The following is a 21,400-nucleotide window of genomic DNA, read 5'->3' on the forward strand; positions in this document are numbered from 1 at the left end:
ATTTTTAAGAGTTGCATTGGAGAAAACAGGTATTCTACCTATGTGTCCAAGAAAGAAAATATTTTAAAAAAATAACAACATGGAAACTGGGTAGATGCCATAAACTAATTGCTTTAATTTCTCCAGCAGATAAGTTTGAAATGCACTTCAAAAGCCTTACTTCCGACATCGTTCCGAAGATTGCTGTTGATAGTGATCAATACATACCTGTTTCTTTTTATTATGATTCTTTTGCACTGAAAATGTCGGAAAGGCAATTGCAACAGACTGCTTTGAAGTGCAGCTGTAATTCACCCCATGATTTGAGAGTAACTTGAAAAAGGACGACATCTGGTAAATAGTCTTCTGTGCCTTATATAAGTAAAATTGAAACCAGCCTTAGTCTATACCCTACTCCATGTATGAAGGGCTGAGAATTATTAGACACTATTCATGGGTCTCCCCCTGACCACAATATTCATTACAAATCACGGACCGGCTTGACAATGAGGTCTGGCATCTACTAGCTCTAAGTAATATTTTAAATGGAATGGCAAGTTGTTTTGAGTTTTTTTTTTAAGGAGAAAGGGGGAAATTATACTGCAGCAATGTTCAGTTTTTGAAGAAAAATCTAATTGACCCAAGGCAATATTTTTACTACATATACAAAATAACAAACAGATGCTGAGTCATTTTGACCAGCTTCCAAGTGCGGTGACCCATGAGGTTACTACTGACTGCAGTGATGCTAACTGTCCTGGTAAATAGATTCAAGAGATGCCAGTCTTGTGGGTTCTGGTTTGCTTTATTTTTTCCAACTTGGAAAACTCACAGTCTTGAAACCCAGTTCCTGAGTTGGTTACCTGTCCCCTGTCTTCCTCCAAGTTCCTTCTCCGTGCCCCCTGCTGCCCCCACCCCTCCACTATTTGAAACTGGTTAATCCTCATCAAAAAGCTTCAGAAGATATCTCCTTAGGGAGTAAGTTCTGTAAAGACTTCTCTTTCTGAAATTCTTGGTATAAGTTTAAGAAAAGTTATATTTCGATATCATCTCTTAGTCATAAATTCAAAGCATCCTTGTGTGCATTCTGTCGCTCAGTCATGTCCAACTGTTTGTGACCCTATGGACTGTAGCCCACAAGGCTCTTCTGTCCATGGGATTCTCCAGGCAAGAATACTAGAGTGAGTTGCCATGCCCTCCTCCAAGGGATCTTCCTGACCCAGGGATCAAACCCACATCTCTTAAGTCTCCTACATTGGCAGGCAGGTTCTTTACTACTAGCGCCACCTGGGAAGCCCCAAAGTGTCCTGTATTTGCTGTCATCTTTGAGGAATGTTTGCTGGGGAGTTTATTCCCATCACAGAAGATGCTTGCAAGCTATATGGGACAACCTGGAATCTTTCTGTCATTGTACATAGACGTCCAGGAGGGAGGAGACGTGCTAAAAAGTACAAGGTGAACTTCACCCAGGTCTTGATCCCGGCTCAGTGTTTCCCAAACATGGTACCCGCTGCAAGACAGACTGGATGGAGAATTTAGCTGGCTGACTACACATGGAAGACAGAGGGGCTTCCTATATTGTAAAGCTGATCTTTTAAAAATAATCAAGTGTCTCAATAAGAAGAGTTCAGAGAAAATTTTCTCAAAACTTGTCTGCAAGTGTCGCCGATTCCTTATGGCCTTATTTTCTGATGCTCCATGTCAGTGTTATCTTGTCATCCTGGCTGCGTTCAGGAACAGGGAGCTTCCAAGATACTGTTCAGTATAATGTGTCCCTGATCTCATTCCTTCTAGAGGATGTTTCATTAACAGAGGCAATTGACATATGTTTTCTCTTCAGTCATACCTCTAAACTTTCAGACTCTTGCCCTCTTGGAATTAGAGCTTCTTAGACGTAGGATGGGCTTCACTCCATGACTGAATTTTTTATAATTGTGCGTGCCAAGTGTAGTGGCCCAAAACTCTGCTTATGCACCATCAGGAGTGAGAACGCATTCATCCTCCGTCTTCCCAGAAATCCACTAAAAGTTGTTTCTTGGTCCTGAAATAATGTAGGATGACCTACCCTTCCATTCATTGGCTGCATTGTAACTCTTGAAGCCAATGCCAATCTTGCTTACGTGTGTTCTCCGTGAGAACACAAATATTTGGAGAAAAGTCTTGTACTATCCAGGCCGTCATGCCTGTCATGCTAAACACACCCAGCTTCTTCCAATGCTTTCCTTATGGGCTCGTTTTCAGATGTTCTGCTGGCTGCTTGCTTGCTTGGGAATAAATGTGCTTATCTGGCTCCTAGATGAGCCTGAGAGTGCAGAGGGCCACGGGACTGTGGCCTTCTCATTCTGGAGAACGTTCTTCTGATCTGCAGCCTAGGACCACATTGGCCTTCGGGCAGCCGCATTCTGCGATAGGCTCACTTTGAGTTGTTCTCACTGATGGTGCCGCAGAGTTCTGCTTCTTCCACCCGAAACCAGTGAAGTGCGTTTAGACCCAAGTGGCTTTTATTTATTCTCAATAAATTTCTTCTTGTTGCAGTCCATCAATCATTAAAACTTGAAGTTATTTTTCAGCCGTATTTGTCATCCCTCTCCAGGACACATCAACAACATATGTAAGAATCATTCTTTCCGTGTCCCCAGACAAGTCATCTATGGGGTCAGGTGCTTCTAAAATCATGTACTAAATCACGTGCTCTGACTACGTGCTTGTGACTTCTGAAGACAAACAGGACTGCTGAAGAATCAAGCTTCTGAGAGAAAGAAACCGCTCTGTGTTCTGTCTTTTTAATCTGGATCCACAAAGTGATGCTGTAGGTGTCCCAAGATGACCAGCGGGGACCACCCCTGAGCTGAGCGATTCTGTGCATACTCCCAAACCTCAGGGCCTTCAAGAGCCAGCTTTCCTTATTAAACATTTTATCTCATATGAAAGTGCTGCTGTGTGTTCAGAGATGTTAGCCTCTTCAAACGGACTGTTATATCTAATGGTGCGCTTTGAAAGCCACCTGTAGCTCCCTGGAGCAGGTGGTCTCCAAATGCAGATTCAAGCTGTAATGATCCTGTAAGAAATCAAGGCAGAATTCTGAAAATGCAGCCTTTTATGCGGGAGGTCTTCAAACATGATGGTTGCCTGAGCAAGTTTCACTGTAGTTCAGCTAAACTAAAATATGTCCCACCTTTGTTCAAACTTCAATGGAACCATATGACAACATTTAAATATATTGGAATATGCCGTTTTTCTGGGTAGGACAGGGATGTGAAGACCTGAAGATGGTAATATCTTTAAGGTGATGCCCTTGTGAAGTGCATCAGTGATTTCCAGGTTGCCAAATTCTTCAGTCAGTTTTCAGTCCTCACCTGCCTTGACTGCTCAGCAACCCTTACCATAGCTGAATACACCCTCTTGCTGAAAGGCTTTCCTGGTGGCTCAGCTAGTAAAGAATCCACCTGCAATGCAGGAGACCCCCAGTTCAATTCCTGTTACAGGAAGGTCGGCTGGAGAAGGGACAGGCTACCCACTCCAGTCTTCTTGGGCTTCCCTGGTGGCCCAGCTGGGAAAAAATCCACCTGCAATGCAGAAGGCCTGGGTTCGATCCCTGGGTTAGGAAGATCCCCTGGAGAAGGGAAAGGCTCCCCACTCCGGTATTCTGGCCTGGAGAATTCCTGGACTGTATAGTCCATGGGGTCGCAAAGAGTCGGACATGACTGACTGGCTTTCACTTTCACTTTTCTTTTCTTCCTGAAAACCCTCCCCTCCCTAGGCTTGGGGGGGCCTCACTCTCTGGGTTCTCTTTCTACTTTACTCATTTATTGGCTCCTTTACCTCCACATGTCTTCTGCTTAAGGGTTCAGTTCTTGGACCTCTTCTCTCTCTAGATTCATGTTCTTGGTGATCACATCCAGTCTTATGGCTTTAAAAGTCATGTGTACACTGGAAAATCCAAAATTACTATGGCTCATGCCAAATATCTTCCCTGAATCTCTGTATCTATCTGCTGACTAGACATTTCCACCTGGATATCTAATAGGATATCTTAAATTTAATATGGAATCCCATTCCTACCCACCCACCCAAAGCCATTCCTCCTGTTTTTCTTCTCCATCTCTGCAAATGGAAACTCAATGCTTCTAGTTACTTGGACCAAATGCCTTGGAGATGAACTTGCCCTAGAAGATCCTGTTGGCTCTACCAAAACATTTCCAGAATCTGATCACTTCTCCCCATCTCCACCATGACCACTGATCCAAGCCACCATCATTTCTTTCCTGCATTTCTGCAATAATATCTCTACTTTCTTTGGGGTTTTGCTCAAATAACGCCTTCTCGGAGCTCTTCCCCCACGACTCTGTTTAAAATGATGGCTCTGCTCCCACCCCCAGCTCTCCCTAGTCCCATTGTCTGCTTGACTTCTTTTATACCAAAGAACCTGTCATCGCCGGACATACCATATAACCTCTACCCAGCTGGAATATAAGCTTTAGGAGTATGAAAACTTGTTTCTACTGTATCATCGACGCTTTTGAAGGTCAGCGTCCATTCATTTTCATGTTCCCTCAAGGGTTTTCTTGTGGTGAGGTACATTCATAGTGTTACCATGCCAGCGCATTAGAAACCTCTCTGTCCACAGGAAATGTTGGGTGAGTTCAGAACTCAGCATTGTCCAGCTTCTGCCTGTTCCACGCCTTTCCTTTCCCACCAAGGACCACAGGAGAAAGAGTCTTCCTCTTCCTTTGTTCAACTGCCCTACCTCCTATTATTATCAGGGCTATCTTCCCAAGAGAGGATTTGCAAATCTAATTCTTGATTTCTGTCCTTTGCAAGGAATAATTAGGTTTACTGCCACTTGCTTGAAGACGCCCCCTGTATAGCAAAGACGACGATTGCTCAAATAGTCTGTTGACACGTTATGGAGGAAGGGCTCTTGCTCCCCAGGCTTTTCCAAGCCAAGTTGGAGCAGAGCAGTGTCTGGTCTTCCTCCTTTTAGTCCCACCTCTTTAGGGCAGTGAGGAGGAAGTGCGGAAGTTGATCAGTGCAGAAATCTCTTCCTCTTTGTGATCAGTGGACCTTCACTATAAACTGTACCCTGAAATCTAGTTATTTTCAGAATAAAGTAAACCCAGAAGTTCAGAAAGTCAGGCTAAAATGTCATTCTATTCAATAAGTCTGTCCTGAACTTTAAAAAATCTGGCTATATTTGTGCATATATATATATTCATTATGGGTGTCCCTGGTGGCTCAGTGGTAAAGAATCCACCAGACAATGCAGGAAATATGGGTTCGATCCCTGTGTCATGAACATCCCCTGGAGAAAGAAAAGACAACCCACTCCAGTATTCTTGCCTGCCTGAGAAATCCCATGGACAGAGGAACCTGGCGGGCTATGGTCCATGGTGTTGCAAAAGAGCTGGACACGACTGAGTGAAGAAACAGCAACATACATGCATTGCTATATTTTTTTAATATATATGTATATATATAAAATCTTTTGCTGCTTTTTACTTGTGAGTCTTAAGATGTTTCTTCTTGGTTTCCCCTCCTCTATCTTGATATTAAAGAGTATGTGGCAGGCAGATTTGGCCAAGATGACTGTCCCGGATATGCTGTTTTTCATCTCGACAAGGATTACGAAGAGGACCTCACGCTCTCCATGTTTGTTCGAACACGCCGTCCGTCCGGCTTGCTCCTAGCTCTGGGAAACGGCACTTACCAACACCTCCGTGTTTGGCTAGAGCATGGAAGGCTAGCAATGCTGACTCCAGGTTCTCCCAAATTATTAGTAACATTTGTTCTCAGTGACGGACAAGTCCGCTTGGTATCTTTGAAAATCAAGCCAAATAAAATTGAACTGTATCAGTCATCACAAAATCTAGGATTTCTTTCTGCTCCTACGTGGAAACTCCAAAGAGGAGATGTCCTCTACGTTGGCGGACTCCCTGACAGGCAAGAGACTGAGGTTAGTGGTGGATTCTTCAAAGGCTGCATTCAAGATATAAGGCTAAACAACGAAAACCTGGAATTCTTCCCAAATTCAACGAGCAGCGCAGCCCACAATGCCGTTCTCGTCAATGTGACGGAAGGCTGTCCCGGAGACAACCTGTGTGAGGTAGGATTATTCACACCGACTCTGTCCTGCTGTGTGCCCTACTCCTAAAGGCCCTCCCACCTCCCACGCCACCCCTCCCACCCCACCCCACCCAACCCCCACCCCCACCCCACCCCACCCCACCCTCCAGGCTGTCACCCTCCAGGCTGTCACAGAGCACCAGCTTTGGGTTTCCTGCATCATCCATCAAACTGTCACCGACTGTTTTTACCTATGGTAATACATATGTTTCAGTGCTATTCCCTCAAATCATCCTACCCTCTCCTTAATGTTTCTTAAGGTTGTTTTTAAGTGGACCATTTTTAAAGTCTTTATTGAATTTTTTTATAATATTGCTTCTGTTTTATATTCTGGTTTCTTGGCCTCATGGCATGTGGAATCTTGACTCCCTGACCAGGGATTAAACCCAGACAGCCTGTTTTGGAAGGTGAAGTCTTAACCACTGGACCACGAGGGAAGCCCCCAGATCACGTGTTAATAGAGCAATGGACATAAGTGCAGATGGAGCTCTCAGAAATTCCTTTGTCAGTGCTTCTGTTTTGATTACTTTGTGAGCAACATTGTGAGGACTCAGATGATAACAGTGTGTTTCTGATTCAGAGGCGGGGCTCCTGGAGGGGTGGAGGTGTTGCTCTATGGGGACCCAGAGGATCTAAGTACCAGCTTCACCGTTTGGCTTTTGATAGGATCTTGGAAGGGCTTCCCAGGTGGCTCAGTGGTAAAGAACCCACCTGCCAATGCAGGAGACATAAGAGACCCGGCTTCAATCCCTGGGATGGAAAGATCCCCTGGAGGAGTGCATGGCAACCCACTCCAGCATTCTTGCCTGGAGAACCCCATGGACAGAAGAGCCTGGTGGGCACCAGTCCATGGGGTCGCAAAGGGTCAGACAGGACTGGAGCAGGCACACATGCACACGCAGGATCCTGGACAATGAAAGGGACCTCAGTTTCCTCACCAGGAGAAACGAGAGGTCAAGTCTCTAACTCAAATGATCGCTAGTGTCATTGAAAGTGTTTGGTAAATTGTAAATTACAGAGACTATTATTACACCTTTGAAAATCTTCCTGGTGCTACAGGAGATCAATATTGTATATTTTTATTTATTTCCCTTTTCCTCTTGATGGTAGCAGTAAGTTTTATTCTACTTACCAGCCAACACATATAAAAATGTTCCATACGTAAATAAGGAGGAAATTAGCATGAATAGATTCACAGGGTCTCACTTGGCTCCTCTCCGCATTTAGCTGCCAGAGCTCCTTACACCTGTGATTTCCTGTCTACGCAGCCCAACCCCTGTCACCATGGAGGCGTCTGCTACCTGCTGTGGGACGACTTCTCCTGCTCCTGTCCTGCCAACACAGCCGGGAAGGCCTGCCAGGAGCTGCGCTGGTGTGAACTCGGCCCGTGTCCCCCTGGTGCCCAGTGCCTGCAGCTGCCTCGAGGATTTGAATGTAGGTGCAGGTTAGGCTCCTAGCCACCCAGTCCGGCTGGGCGTTTCAGTTGGTCGATGAATCGACCCAGAAGAAGAGACACCAGCTCAGCAGAGAAGCTTGTGGTTGCTTCCCCCAGCGTGAGGGGTGGTGTAACAAACCTAACGCGAGTGTAGTCAGCCAGAGTGACCTCGTGACAAATGCCGCCCCTGGGTTTCAGCTGGGGGGGGGGAGATGGTGGCCATAGCAACTCCAAACCTACATCCTGGATCGTGTAAGGCTGATTTCTAGACAAAGAGCTAGCCGGCTAATATTTGGCCTTTCTTTCCTCCTTACTGATTATCCAGAGCGAAAGCACCAGAGTGAGCCTGTTGCCATTGGTTAGCTATGAGGCCGCCATGGTTCGCCGGCCTCCATAATCTAAGGCTTCCTCTGTAAAGTAAGGATAAAAGGTCTGCTGGATAAGCAGATAAATCTGTGTGTGTGTGTGATCATTGTATGACCTTGTGTGTAGACAGCCAAACGTGTTAAGCACGCAATTCATGTTTGCAATGAGTATTTCCTTCAGTGGAAACAGTTTTCCTGCCCAAATTCAGTACTACAAAACAGTTTCCCAAATGTTAGCATGCTGAACACTATCCCCACAATTTTGACGTGTCTGGGTACTGGCAACACAATGATTTATAGTCTGTCTTTTCCTCTACTTAAGACAATGCACAGTTCAGTCTGTAGCCAGCCCTTCATGTTTGGACTCAACTCTCGTCTCTTTGCCTCGTTCAAGCCAGCAGCATCATTAGTTCTCCCACCAGCATATAAACACACTGTCAAATCCTCGTCACAAACTACTTCCCCTGATTCCCTTCGAGGATGATACACGCGCCCCCATCCCTGCCAGCCACCTCCCATGTTCCTGCTCCTTTCCTGGTGGGAGAACCCTTCCGGGAGCTGGCCTCCACATGCTCCTCACGTCTTACGTCCAGTGTTCTTTCCTTCACCCCAACAATCAGGCTCCCCCCACTACCACCACCTCCACCCTGAACCCTCCCAGCCCAGAGCCTCACAGGCTGCCTCATCACTTCATTCCCTTTCCTACCCAAACGCCCTCTTCCCTGGCTTTATTTTCCTTCATGGCTCTTATCATCCTTGGATGTTTTGTTTTATATGTATTTGTTCACTTGCTCATCATCTTTTCCTCAGTGGAATGTAAGCTTCAAAAGAGAAGGAGGTATGCTCTCTGCTTTCCTACCTTACTCCTGGCACTTAGAATAGTGCGAAACACATAGGAGGCTGTTGGGAAATATTTGTTTAATGAATATCTGTTTTCTTCAATTTAACTCAATATTTTCACTTAACTGCTCTAGACTTAAGGGACATACAAGTCTGCATACAATTTTAAAATATATATAAAATACCTTGTAAAACAATGAACTAAAATAATAATCTGGAGCTAGAGGGTAGACAGACCTCAGGCCCCTTAACAACAACCAAGACTGGAAGTGACTGAGGACAAGTATATATTTACTTTGATGTTTATGTATTTTAAGATGATATATCAACTTATCATGTGATAAGTGTGAAATGTATTGCATTGTGTATATACTTGGGGAGGTTTTCTTGAAGAATACACATACTCTTGTGTTTCATTTTTAAGAAAGAATATGCCACACATGGGGCTTTCCAGGTGGTGCTAGTGGTAAAGAACCCGCCTGCCAATGCATGAGACATAAGAGACCCGGGTTCAGTCCCTGGGTTGGGACGATCCGCTGGAGGAGGGCATGGCAACCCACTCCAGTATTCTTGCCTGGAGGATCCCATGGCAGAGGAGCCTGGTGGGCTACAGGCCATGGGGTCGCACAGAGTGGGGCACGACTGGAGCAGCTTAGCACACACGCGCGTGAATGCACGCTATACACGTGAATAAGGCAGGAATCTGCACAAAGCAGATCAGGCGTCAAGCATGACGCAGAATTTTAGTGCCACCTTTTGTCTTGCTCGACCCTCTGAATTGCTTTCTTAAAATAGTTTACTACTTACTTATTCATTTTATTATTACTCTTTTGATAGAAGTACTAAAGTTGTTTGTCCCAGTTATGTTCTACAAAACAGTTTAAATCATTCTGAATGACTTCATAGGGAAAAAAGAATAGGGTTTCTAAAATCAGTGGCAGTGTGAGAACCATACCCCAGGTGAGTGTTGTTGCCTTCTGTCTTCACATGAAGGACTTGGACGCCTCGGAAAGGCATAGAGCACTCTTCACCGCTAGGCATTGCCTCTGTGGAAAGAGGAGAAAGTTTGCCTCTGACCTTTCACAGAGTCTCAGAAACATTTTTGACATATGATCTATCTTAATAAAGGGCGGGGGAGGGAAATCAGTAGGGGGGTGAACTTTTCCTATCCAACAGATGTCACCCCCAGATCACTTTTGCTCTGTTGTATGTGATCTCTTGACCGTATGGTATGTTTTTCCAGGGAGATGTGCTGACAAGTTAGTTCTGCTAGAGTAACTACTCTTGAGAGTATAGCTGGTACATTACCCGAATTTACCTTTAGTACTTAATCATTTCTATCTTTGCATCCTATCAAAAAAGAGAGACTTAAAAATTACAAGCCACCTTAGACAGAGACATGTTTACTATGATAAAGTTCCCTGAAGGAAGGGCAGAGTGTAATGGTACCTGCACGGCGGTTCTTCCTCAGACAACAAGGAGTGACTCCGGCATGGTCAGCATGTCCGTGAGATGAGTTATGCGGCGTGACAGACGCTGCTCTTCCTTCAGGAGCTGGAGGAGTAATGAGGTTTGTCATGTTAACGTTTATGTTAACATGTTACATGTTAAAGCATGCAGTGAGACACATCTTGCTCTTTTCCGCCCTAATCGCAACCTGGCTGAAAAAAAAAAAAAAACCCACCACAGTCAAAAGCAATAAAAGCAAGAGCAATGTTAATCCAGTCAAATAATCCACTTGAATTTACTCATGTTTAGGTTTCTAATCATTATCTCACTTTTCAGAATTAAGGACTGAGTTACTTTCATACATTATTCATTTAATAATATTTACTGACCACCTACTCTATGCCAGGCAGTGTTCCAGGCACAGGGCTTAGTGAGAACCTAGATAGAGAAGTTCCAAGATCTTGTAAAAGCTCATGCTCTCGTGAGGAAAGAGCAGTAACAAGTAGGAAATTTTTTATTTATTTTATTATTATGTATTATTTTCTATATAAAATATGAGTATGTTATATATTATTATATAAAATGTATATTTTATATATTATATAAAGAACCTGCCCATAATGTGGGAGACCCAGGTTTGACCCCTGAGTTGGGAAGACCCCCTGGAGGAGGGCATGGCAACCCACTCCAGTATTCTGACAGAGGAGCCTGGTGGGCTACGGTCCATGGGGTGGCAAAGAGTCAGACACGACTGAGCAACTAACAGTTTCACTACTATTATTATATTTTTTATTTTGTTTATTTTAATTGGATTGTTAAAGAAAATTTAACAATGTAATTTCAAATAGTTATAAGATGCTATGGAGAAAATCAAGCAGGATAATTGAAAAGAGAGTGGCTTTGGGATGGAAACACTTGGATAGTCAGGGAAACCCTCTCAGAGGAGGTGATATTTGAGCACATATTATGTTGAGGAAGAGGCGGGTGTGGGAAGAGCAGGGGCCAATATCCTGTCTAAGTAACAGCGACGGTAAAAGACATGGTTTGTGAACAAGCGTGTTGTCTTCAAGAAACAGCAGGAAGTTTTTGTGGCTGTATCACTTGAATAAGGAGGAGTGGCAGGAAATGGCATTGGAGAATCGGTCAGGGGTCGGGTCACAGAAGTTCTGTCTGCCGTGTGTGGGATTTGGGGAGTCTTTCTAGATGTGATGGTAACCGGGGGGGGGGGGGGTCTCAGGCTCAGGCGTGGTTGGTACGTTGCTCTGCAGAGCAGTATAAACCAGAACGCTGAGAACTAGCTGGGAGAGTCTGAATGTGAAGTGTTAGAGGTTGGGGGTGGTGCCCCACATGTGAGTATACGACAATGCTCTAAGGTTCATTTCTACTGAAAGCTGGAAGACAATGAGAATAGAGTTGCCTGTTGGAGCAGGTAACACCGATGTCTCCGTGACCCTGACCAGAGTGGCTTCAGTGACGTGATGGGAACCAAGGGCTAAGTGGAAGATATTAAAAAAGAAAATGGGAGATGAGAAAGTGGAGACAAGGTGAATATAAAACTATACGGAAAAAGCTTTGCCAGAGAAGGAACTAGAGAAATAAAAAAGCAAGAGGGTAGATGGAAGTCACGGTAGGACTCGGGTCTTTGTGTGCAATGGCAGCCTATTTGTATGCTAGTGGGAAATGAGAGAAGGGGAGGGAAAATGATGATGCCGCACAGGGGGAGGTTATGTGAGGAAACAGTGTCTAAAGAAGGTGGAAATGAAGGGGACCCAAGGCAAGGCTGGGGCAGCTGAGCTTGGGTCTGTGCGGGAACACCTATAGCTCCCACCTGATTAGGGAAAACCCAGCGGTCGCCTCCTGTGTGTTTCCCCTTGGCTTGACACCAGGACCCCAGTTACAACATTTCTGATGCCTGATGCGTGCAGGTTCCCCCTGACCAGGCAATTCTGCAGCACCAGCTGGGTGTCCTACAAGTTATCACAATTTAGTGCAACTCTGACTCTGTCTATCCGGACATAGTGATAGCCTCACAGGCTAAGGGCTCAGTCCTGCTAGAAGACTCCCACCCTGTTTCCGATGCTAACCACAAGTCCAGGTTGTCGCTCGTGTTCCTGGCCAATCAGCTATAAATCTGAGATTCCCGCAGCCTTCACCTCAGTTCAGTTAATTTGCGAGAGCAGCTCACAGAACTCCGGGAAACACTTACTTGTTTACCAGCTTTTTGAAAGATCTGACAAAGGCCCCAGATGGACATCTGGATGAGGAAATACACAGGGCGAGGTCTGGGAGGGTCCCCAGTGTAGGAGCTTCTGTCCCGAGAAAATGGGGTGTGTGGCCATCCCAGTGTACCTGCTGAACAGCTTGGAACCTCTTTGAACCCCATACTTTCAGGGTTTTGTGGAGGCTTCTTCATGTAGGCATGACTAATTATTAACCCCATTTTCCAACCTCATCCTTCTCTAGAGGATGGGCTGGGGCTGAGAGTTACAAGCTTCTAGTCATGGCTTGGTCTTCCTGATGACCAGTCTGCATCCAGGCTCCATCCAGGAACCCAAGCAGAGTTGTCTCATTACAACAAACATGCTCCCAGTGCCATGCTCTCATCATTTAGGAATTTATCAGGATTTTCAGAGCCTCGGATCATGAACCAGGGGCAGAGAACAGTAGATATATTTTATGTTATTATACAGATGAGAAGAAGGGCAGTGCATCGATTACAACATCCATATGCATCCAGGGCATCCATATAAGCTCCAATATTTTGGCCACCTGACGTGAAGAGTCGACTCACTGGAAAGATTGAGGGCGGGAGGAGAAGGGGCGACAGAGGATGAGATGGTTGGATGGCATCACCAACTCAATGGACATGAGATTGAGCAAGCTCTGGGAGATGGTGAAGGACAGGGAAGCCTGGCGTGCTGCTGTCCACGGGGTCACAAAGAGTTGGACTTAACTGAACAACTCAACAACAGTCCATTATAACAGAATCAAAAGCAGAGTGGATCCAGATTTGCCAGGTTCACAGGTTAGGTGGATAGCTAAAGCAGTTCTTCTTTCTCTAGTTTTCCCAAGAACGTATTAAAGGAGATCATAAACTGACAGTGTCAGACATTTTAAGAGATAAAACACTTCAATAGAAAAATGCAAGAAGATTGCCCCAAAGTGCTATGGTCATATGTGATCGCGAATATATGTCATACAGTGGAGCAGATGGTATGGTTGTATGATTTTGCCCAGTTCACAGAATACTACTCGGAGTTAGGCACAGATTGGTAGCTGGACACTTAATTGGAGTTTGCAGATAGTAAATCAATCATTTAGAATGCTACTTTTAAGTGTCTCATGGTCAGCTTCCCAGGTGGTATTAGTGGTAAAGAATCTGCCTGCCAGTACAGGAGACACGAGATGTGGGTGGGATCTCTGGGTCAGGGAGATCCCCTGGAGAAGTAAATGGCAACCCCTTCAGTATCCTTGCCTGGAAAATTGAAGGGACAGAGGAGCCCAGTGGGCTACAGTCCATTGGATTGCAGAGTCGGACATGACTGAGCACACAGTCAGCTAACTCAGAAGTCAGTCTCCACTGTTAATTTACTGTGTAACCATAGCTAGACTTGAGATTGCTTTGTGCTCAGTTTCTTGATGTACAAAATGGGTAATCAATGCTTTATTGGTGAGAACCGAAGTAAAATAATATTGGAATGTATTAGTGTTTCAATGGAAAAGAAACATATGACTTGGGTTTTGGTGTCAGACCATCCAGGTTTGACATTGTCTTCATTAACTATTAGCCATTTGACCACGGAAAAAATTACTTAACTTCTGTGAGTCTCAATTTCTTAATCTGTAAAATAGAAATGATGTTAATAATAAACCTGTATTTAAGAACTTTGTATTAAAAGTAATATAAAGACAACAAACAGAGTGCCTAGCCCATATCAATCAATACATGATGGTAATAACGTCTTGATCATTAGTGCTAATAAGCAAATGAGTTTGAGCAAGCTCCAGGAATTGGTGATAGACAGGGAAGCCTGGTATGCTGCAGTCCATGGGGTCACAAAGAGTCGGACACGACTGAGCCACTGAACTGAACTGAAGCAAATGTTATAGATTTAGTCAAGTTGCTGACTGGCACTGCCTTCTCTCTTTAGGTATCGCAAATGCTGTTTTGAATGGACAAAGCCATGAGATAATATTCAGGAGCAGCGGGAACATCACCAGAGAGCTGACCAACATCACGTTTGGTTTCAGAACGAGGGACGCACATGTGATCATACTGCGTGCAGAGAAGGAGCCTGAATTCCTTCGTATTCACATTCGGGATTCCCGGTTGTTATTTCAGCTGCGAAGCGGCAACAGCTTTTACACGCTGAGTCTGACGAGTCTGCAGCCCGTGAGCGACGGCGTGTGGCACCAGGCGACCGTCTCCATGACAGACCCGGGGGCCCAGGCCTCCAGGTGGCAGATGGAGGTGGACGGGCAGGCGCCTCCTGTGACCAGTGCAGTCGCTGCCGGGAGCCTCGGCTTCCTGAAGGATAACACAGACATCTACGTGGGTGACCGAGCTAGCGACAGCGCGCGGGCCCCGCGAGGATGTCTAAGCACGATAGCCATCAGCGGCCTCTATCTCTCTTACCTTGGAAACGTCCGTGGCTTGATGAGTAGACCTCAGGAGGGGCGGTTTCTCAGAGTCTCTGTGCGTCCGGTGGAGACGGGCTGCCGGCAGCTCGACGCCTGCCGCTCCGGGCCCTGCCTGCACGGAGGCCGCTGCGAGGACACCTACAGCGCCCACCGCTGCACCTGTCCCGCGGGACGGTCGGGGCCACACTGCGAGCTGGCCATCGATGCGTGCCTTTCAAGCCCCTGTATCCACGGCAACTGCTCCGCCCCCGGCGGGGCAGCCTATCACTGCAGGTGTGAGCCCGGCTTCACCGGCGTGAACTGCGAGTCGGAGGTGGACCACTGCCAGCGTCACCAGTGTGCGAACGGGGCCACCTGCGTGAGTGACGCCACCGGCTACTCTTGCCGCTGTCCCGGAAACTTCACCGGAAGGTTCTGCAGGTGAGCATTCAGTGTTAGTCTCTCGGTCGCGTCCAACTCTGCAACCCCGCGAACTGTCGCCCGCTGGGCTCCTCCGTCCATGGGATTTCCAGGGCGAGAATACTGGAGCCGGTTAGCCGTTCCCTTCTCCAGGGGATCTTCCCGACCCAGGGATCGAACCCACATTTCCTCATTGCAGGCGGATTCTTTAACTTCTAAAAGGCCAGGTGAGCATTACACCCACATAAAGCGTGTCTGGAGGTGTGCTCCACACCCCCCAGTGCTCTCGTGACAGGTACACTCAGGACGCTGTGCTGAGCAGGGGCTCATGGTCACGGCCATGACAGTTCAGTCCCGGGAAGACAGAGTTGCTCCTGCCAGCATGTTCTACAGGATTTAGACCACGCTTCAAACAAAACGTCTTCTCAGTCACCTCGGTCAGAGTATGTCTCAGCAACTACGGCCCTGGAGTCCCGAGCCTTAAGGCCGCAGGAAATAAATACAGTGACAACCAATGCAAGAGCTGAATCCTGGTTTTGTTGGAGGAAGCATGACTCCTACCCCTGAAAGAATGCCCTGGGTCACTTCAGGCAGGTCAACTTTACAAAATTCTGAAAAGACTATGTTAAAGTATAGTTTCCAAAATGGGAAATCATGACTCTCAGAATGAGCATGTTTTGATGACTTTGTCATGAATTAATGAGGGAACCAGTAAGATAAAAATCAAAATGTCAAAGGACCATACAATTATATACATAAATGTATACATATATATGTATATGGGCTTCCATGATGGCTCAGTGGTAAAGAATTCACCTGCCAATGCAGGAGACTTGAGAGATGTGGGTTTGATCCCTGGGTTGGGAAGATCCCCTGGAGAAGGGCATGGCAACCCACTCCAGTATTCTTGCCTGGAGAATCTCATGGACAGAGGAGCCTGACGGGCTACACTCCATGGGGTCATGAAGAGTCAGACATGACTGAAGTGACTAAGCACGCACGTAGGAACATGAGACAAGTAACAGATTCCAGGATGTTGACAAGAATACCTGGAGTGGGCTGGCAGCCTGGAGACGTTACAGGAGTTCAGAGGTGGTACCTTTACTGGATGAATCTCCTGGTAGACACACATGTGGTCACAGCTACAAGGAGATGTATTTTTGTCCCCATAATATTGTTGTTCAGAGCCTGTGAAGGCAAGACACAAGGCTGACTGCTGAGTACTGACATTGCAATAAAACGCGACTTCTCATGAGTTGACCTACTCATGTGCCAACAGGTAAACCGAATGCTTAACAACAAAAGACATTCAGGATCAAAATGAATAGTACTGCTGTGGTGACTTTGGATAAGTAAAAGACACATATATGCCTAGGAACCAGTGCTCCAGCATTTTTTTCTGCCTAATTCATCAAAGCCAAGTTTTCAAAGATTAAAGTTTTGATTCAAAAGTACTTTCTAACGAGATTCAAAAAATTGTTTATTAAACGTTAAGATGTATACAAAGCTTCCTATTTGCATTGCTAATTGACCTCTTCCAAAGCTGGTTGACGCTTTTGGCTCTTTTGAAAATTCCTCATGATATTTTCTTTTTAAAGTCAAATTGATTAGCTCTTGTGGGAAGAGACACACTTAGCATATAGACTGCGTTCTCTATATTAGCTACAGTCTGCTAAGCAGAACAAAATAAAATTCATTTTATCTTTCTTGAATATTAACTGTGTGTCTGATTCCATGCACAACAGGCAGAGTGTAGTTCAGGACCTGGACACTTTAAGGTCTTTTTAACCAGCCCCTTCACACCACTGGATTTTATCTGGTAGTAAAGTTCTGCTTAGCATCTAGCAATTTGTACTCGCTTTTATAGGGACTCCTTAATATATAAAGTTGTGTTATTGAACAAAGGAGCCACGCTCTGAATTCACATGTACTTTCCACTGAGTGCTGTATACAAACCTCCTGGACAGCATTTGGCTTGCCTTCTGCTAAGTCATGAGTTATTGGATGAGGGCAGCAAGTATTGGCGGGGCAACCAGAGTTCAGCTGTGAAAGGCAGCAGAGAAATCACACGAGTGCTTGGGTACCAGAGTCCTGGCCTTTCTTTGCTGATGTTTATAGAGATGCAATTTTCTTATGGCCTGATGTGATTTATTAGCCAAGCAGCAGCAAATCTAGCCATAGCGAGTTTCTTTCCAACACTAAATTTATTGCCACCACCGCTCCCCCCCACCCCCCGCACAGATCTTATCTCACAAATGAGCACTGGGTAGAAATGGAAGACGGATAGCCACGCTCCTTACAGCACCCTCCAGCAGCAGGACCTGTGGACCGAAGAGCGATCCGTGTACAGAACAGCACCGTTAAGCGTTTGTAGCCCAGTCGGCCTGAGCACCTCATTAGTTTGGCACAGACAAGACACAGGGACTTTTCTAAAAAAGTGTTCTTGAATGAAATGAACAAGATGAACAGCAGTGACTGTTGCTTTTTTCTCCCTAGATACCTCCGGTTACCCTCCACCGTCTGTGGGAATGAGAAGACCAACCTCACTTGCTACAGCGGTGCCAACTGCACGGAGCTCCGGGGAGAAATGAAATGTGCCTGCTCGCCTGGTTTTACGGGGGAGCGGTGAGTCGCAGCAGAGTTTCACGGGAGGGCCTTCCGGGCCGGACCACAGTGAGACAATGCGAAGTGTGTTTCTTCTCTGCTTTCTCGTCTCAGTTCCCATAGGAAAATCTGTGCTGAAGTATAGGTCTGGCCAGAGTCAAAATAAAAAAGAAAAATTACCCTTGAGGTCAAAGTCAAGGACACTTTATGAGCCAAGACTTTAACTAGGGAAATATGTCTCTGAAAAATGTGAAATGTGATATTTTTCTTTCTTAGAAATACTTCTGGATTCATGTTTCTTTCCCACTAACTCTAACACATGATGCAAATGTGGGTGGTGTTGAGGTCAAATAAAATATACCTTAAAGACTGCCCCATAGACTTACCTAGAACCCTAAAAGCATACGTACCTTATCCAGATGACTCTACTGTTCCCAGAGAAACCCTTTGTCTCTTCAGTACCTAATGCTGGGATTGCTTAATGTGGAATTGATTACTGCTTTCAATCAATGACTTACTGAAAATGCAGGCATGTTTGTATATGCATGTGACTTGCTGCGGTGAGTTCAAGGGCAGAAATGTGCAGGTGTGCGTGCTAAGTCGCTTCAGTTATGTCTGACTCTGTGCAATCCCACAGACTGTAGCTGGCCAGGCTCCTCTGTCCATGGGGTTCTCCAGGCGAGAATACCAGAGTTGCCATTTCCTACTCCAGGATATCTCCCTGACACTGGAATCAAACCCACGTTTCTTATGTCTCCTGCTTTGGCAGGCGGGTTCTTTACCCACTAGTGCCATCTGGGAAGTCCAAAAAAGTGCACCCCCCTGTAGCTTTTGCCAGATCCCCAAGGGGATCAGCGTCCCCAGAATGGTGACAGACCGAGGCTCCACAAGATGCACTGTAACAGCAGAGAACAAGTCCTTGGCCATTTGTCTAGTGCTCGGCCAGGCACCCTGCAAATAGTGTCTCTAATTGTCACTATTTCCCTTCTGCATTTGTGTACACTGAAGCTGAGAGGTCAAGGGACAGGTCAGGTGTTGATTATTCAGATGTGTGCTGCAGCCAGGTCAGGCCACCTTCAGAGCCTCTGCCCATCTCCAGGATGTTTCTGGCATAAACGTATGACCAAATCTTTACTTGCGACAACTACAAGTAAAGGGAAAGAGTTCTCCTCCATCTCCTATACCATCCAGGGTTAGATAAACTGTTCTCTGATCAGGCTTCCTCCATTGAACTAATTAGATCAAATCCAACACCTTGGACAAAGCGATTTTGACTGAATTAATTTTCCCCAGAAGAGTAGTTAGTGAAATAATGGGTATGTTTTTGCTGCATGACAACTGCAGTTTGGATTAATTGGAATTTTCTCTTTTTCAGCTTGTGCTCTGGGCACCACAGAGACACAGCTCTTTTGCCATGTTGGCAAACAGCAGGCAATGTGGCCACACCTGCGTTTTTTTCCCCTCCAATATTCAGTGACAAGGCTGGTCCTTGCTTTCTTGGTCTGCTCTCAGTGGCTGGCTCTAAAGTGGCATGGGCAGTCGGAGAATCTGTGTGTATGGAGGGGTGTGACCTCAAGTCACATTCTGCTTTTCACGGCACTGTTTTTTTCCATGCATGCACCATAATAATAATATTAACCCAGAGACCATTTGGTTGGCCTCCGATTCCATCTCCAAAATACTGCAAAGATTTTCTTGTCCGAAAATTTGAACAATACTTTAACCATATATTTAAGTGCTGGTTACTTTCTGCCTGGATGGCACAGTTTAATGCTTACTGGTATTATTAAATTGATGAATTAATGTTTAATGATGACAGCATAGAACTCATCCAAAGTCTTGGATTATTTTTCTCTGCTGCTTGCACACTGTTCCTATTTACAGTAAACATTTCCCTTTCCTCCAACATTGTTTTTTTAACAGTATCTGACATTTAACCTCCAAATTGTTGATTTCAAATGTGGTAAGAAAAGCAAGCTCAACATTCTCCTTCTTCTCCCAGGAATCTTTTCACCAGGATAAACTTCTCCACTGAAAATGAATTTCTAAAATAGTCACCAGGTGTTCGATGGATTCCATCCTTTCAAAGTCCTTCCATGTCATTAGTTATTACTGATGCCAATGGATTTATATTTTTTTATTTTCTGCCCATTAGTAACTTCTGATGAAAGCTCCAATAATGTTTATAATGATTGTTGTGTGTATACTGTGTACTGCTCAGTTCGAAAGAGAAGTAGATAAGCAACAGAGAAAGAATAACTAAAGGAAAAGCAGAAAGTACTGGGCTTCTCCCAAGGACCAGGGGGGTGAGACTTCCACAAAGTCCAAAGATGCTGCAAAGCTGTCATCTAACAGACCGCCTCCTCTGCCGTGGGCTTCAACCTCTAGCTCTGAGCCGTCACCCCGGCAGGCTGTGCGTGGTGGATGCTCTGAACACTCCGGCCCACCCAGGGCAGGGAGGACTTGGCAGGCTCCCTCCGGTTGTTGAGCTCTGCTCTGCTCCAACCAGAGAGGCCTCCCCCAGCCCGGGAGCCTGAGCCAAAGCAGGGAAACAAAATGTCCCAGGTATGCTTGGTATCCAGCGGGATAAGGAGTTGTTTTTCTGGGAAGAAATCTTTTTCCCTTTATGCCTTGGGGGGGCCCTGTCCCACCCACCACCTCCTCTCATTATTTCTTGAGCCTGGGGATTAGTGGATTACCCAGGCGCACATGCTTACCTCTGCAGAGGTGGGAAATGAAAATCTGCTTAGACTGGACTTTACTCCTATGAGCTGCTCTGCAGAGACTCCTGAAGCTATGATTTTATATGAATTTCCCAAAGTCAGAGAGATGCCTCAGTTACTGCTCTATCCCGAGGCCTAGTAGAGGGTTTGGCACATGGCATGTGCTCAATATCTACTCAGTAAGGGACTGGGGGAGTTAATTAGTGAATGCACAGAAAAGCAATTTCGGTAGGTGGAAAACCAGGTGAAAAGTGACAGTGCTCCAGGGAAGAGGCGAGTTTCAGTTACCTTAGAATTGGCATCACTTGTTTTTGGAAAATTTTGGCTTTTGAAAATTGTTCTACCTGGACTTGGAAAGATTACAACCTAGCTATGAAACCAGTTTATTATCAAGTGCAATCTTCTGATTATCTACTTTGGCTTTTTGTTAAAAATGGAATCTCCAGGACTTCCCTGGTGGTCCAGTGACTGGGACTTCACACTCCCAATGCAGGGCGCCTGGGGTTTGATCCCTGGTCAGGGAACTGGATCCCATGTGCGGCAGCTAGGAGTTCACAGGCCACAGCTGAAGATCCCACAGCTGCAACTAAGAATCCCGCTGGCCACAGTGAAGAAGCCCGCCTGCAATGCGGGAGACACAAGAGACGCAGGTTCGATCCCTGGGTCGGGAAGGTCCTCTGGAGGAGGGAATGGAAACCCACTCCAGTGTTCTTCCCTGGAGAATCCCATGGACAGAGGAGCCTGGTGGGCTGCAGTCCACAGGATCGCAAAGAGCTGGGCAGGGCTGAAGTGACTTAGCACTCATGCAAGCATTATATATATGTAATGGAACTCTCAAGGAA

At 45.8% G+C, this 21,400-nt stretch overlaps 1 protein-coding gene across 1 annotated transcript in view; it reads left to right on the forward strand.

The window, feature by feature from the left end:
* Positions 1–21,400, forward strand: part of CRB1 (crumbs cell polarity complex component 1) — a 153,826-nt gene that overhangs the window by 102,418 nt on the left and 30,008 nt on the right. The window contains exons 7-10 of the mRNA XM_043922940.1: positions 5,535–6,082; positions 7,371–7,536; positions 14,343–15,252; positions 17,728–17,856. Coding sequence (XP_043778875.1) covers positions 5,535–6,082; positions 7,371–7,536; positions 14,343–15,252; positions 17,728–17,856 — 1,753 coding nt within the window. The remainder of the gene's footprint in view (positions 1–5,534; positions 6,083–7,370; positions 7,537–14,342; positions 15,253–17,727; positions 17,857–21,400) is intronic.

The sequence above is a fragment of the Cervus elaphus genome, chromosome 14 (genome assembly GCF_910594005.1).
Source record: "Cervus elaphus chromosome 14, mCerEla1.1, whole genome shotgun sequence".
In the NCBI taxonomy this organism is placed as follows: domain Eukaryota; kingdom Metazoa; phylum Chordata; class Mammalia; order Artiodactyla; family Cervidae; genus Cervus; species Cervus elaphus.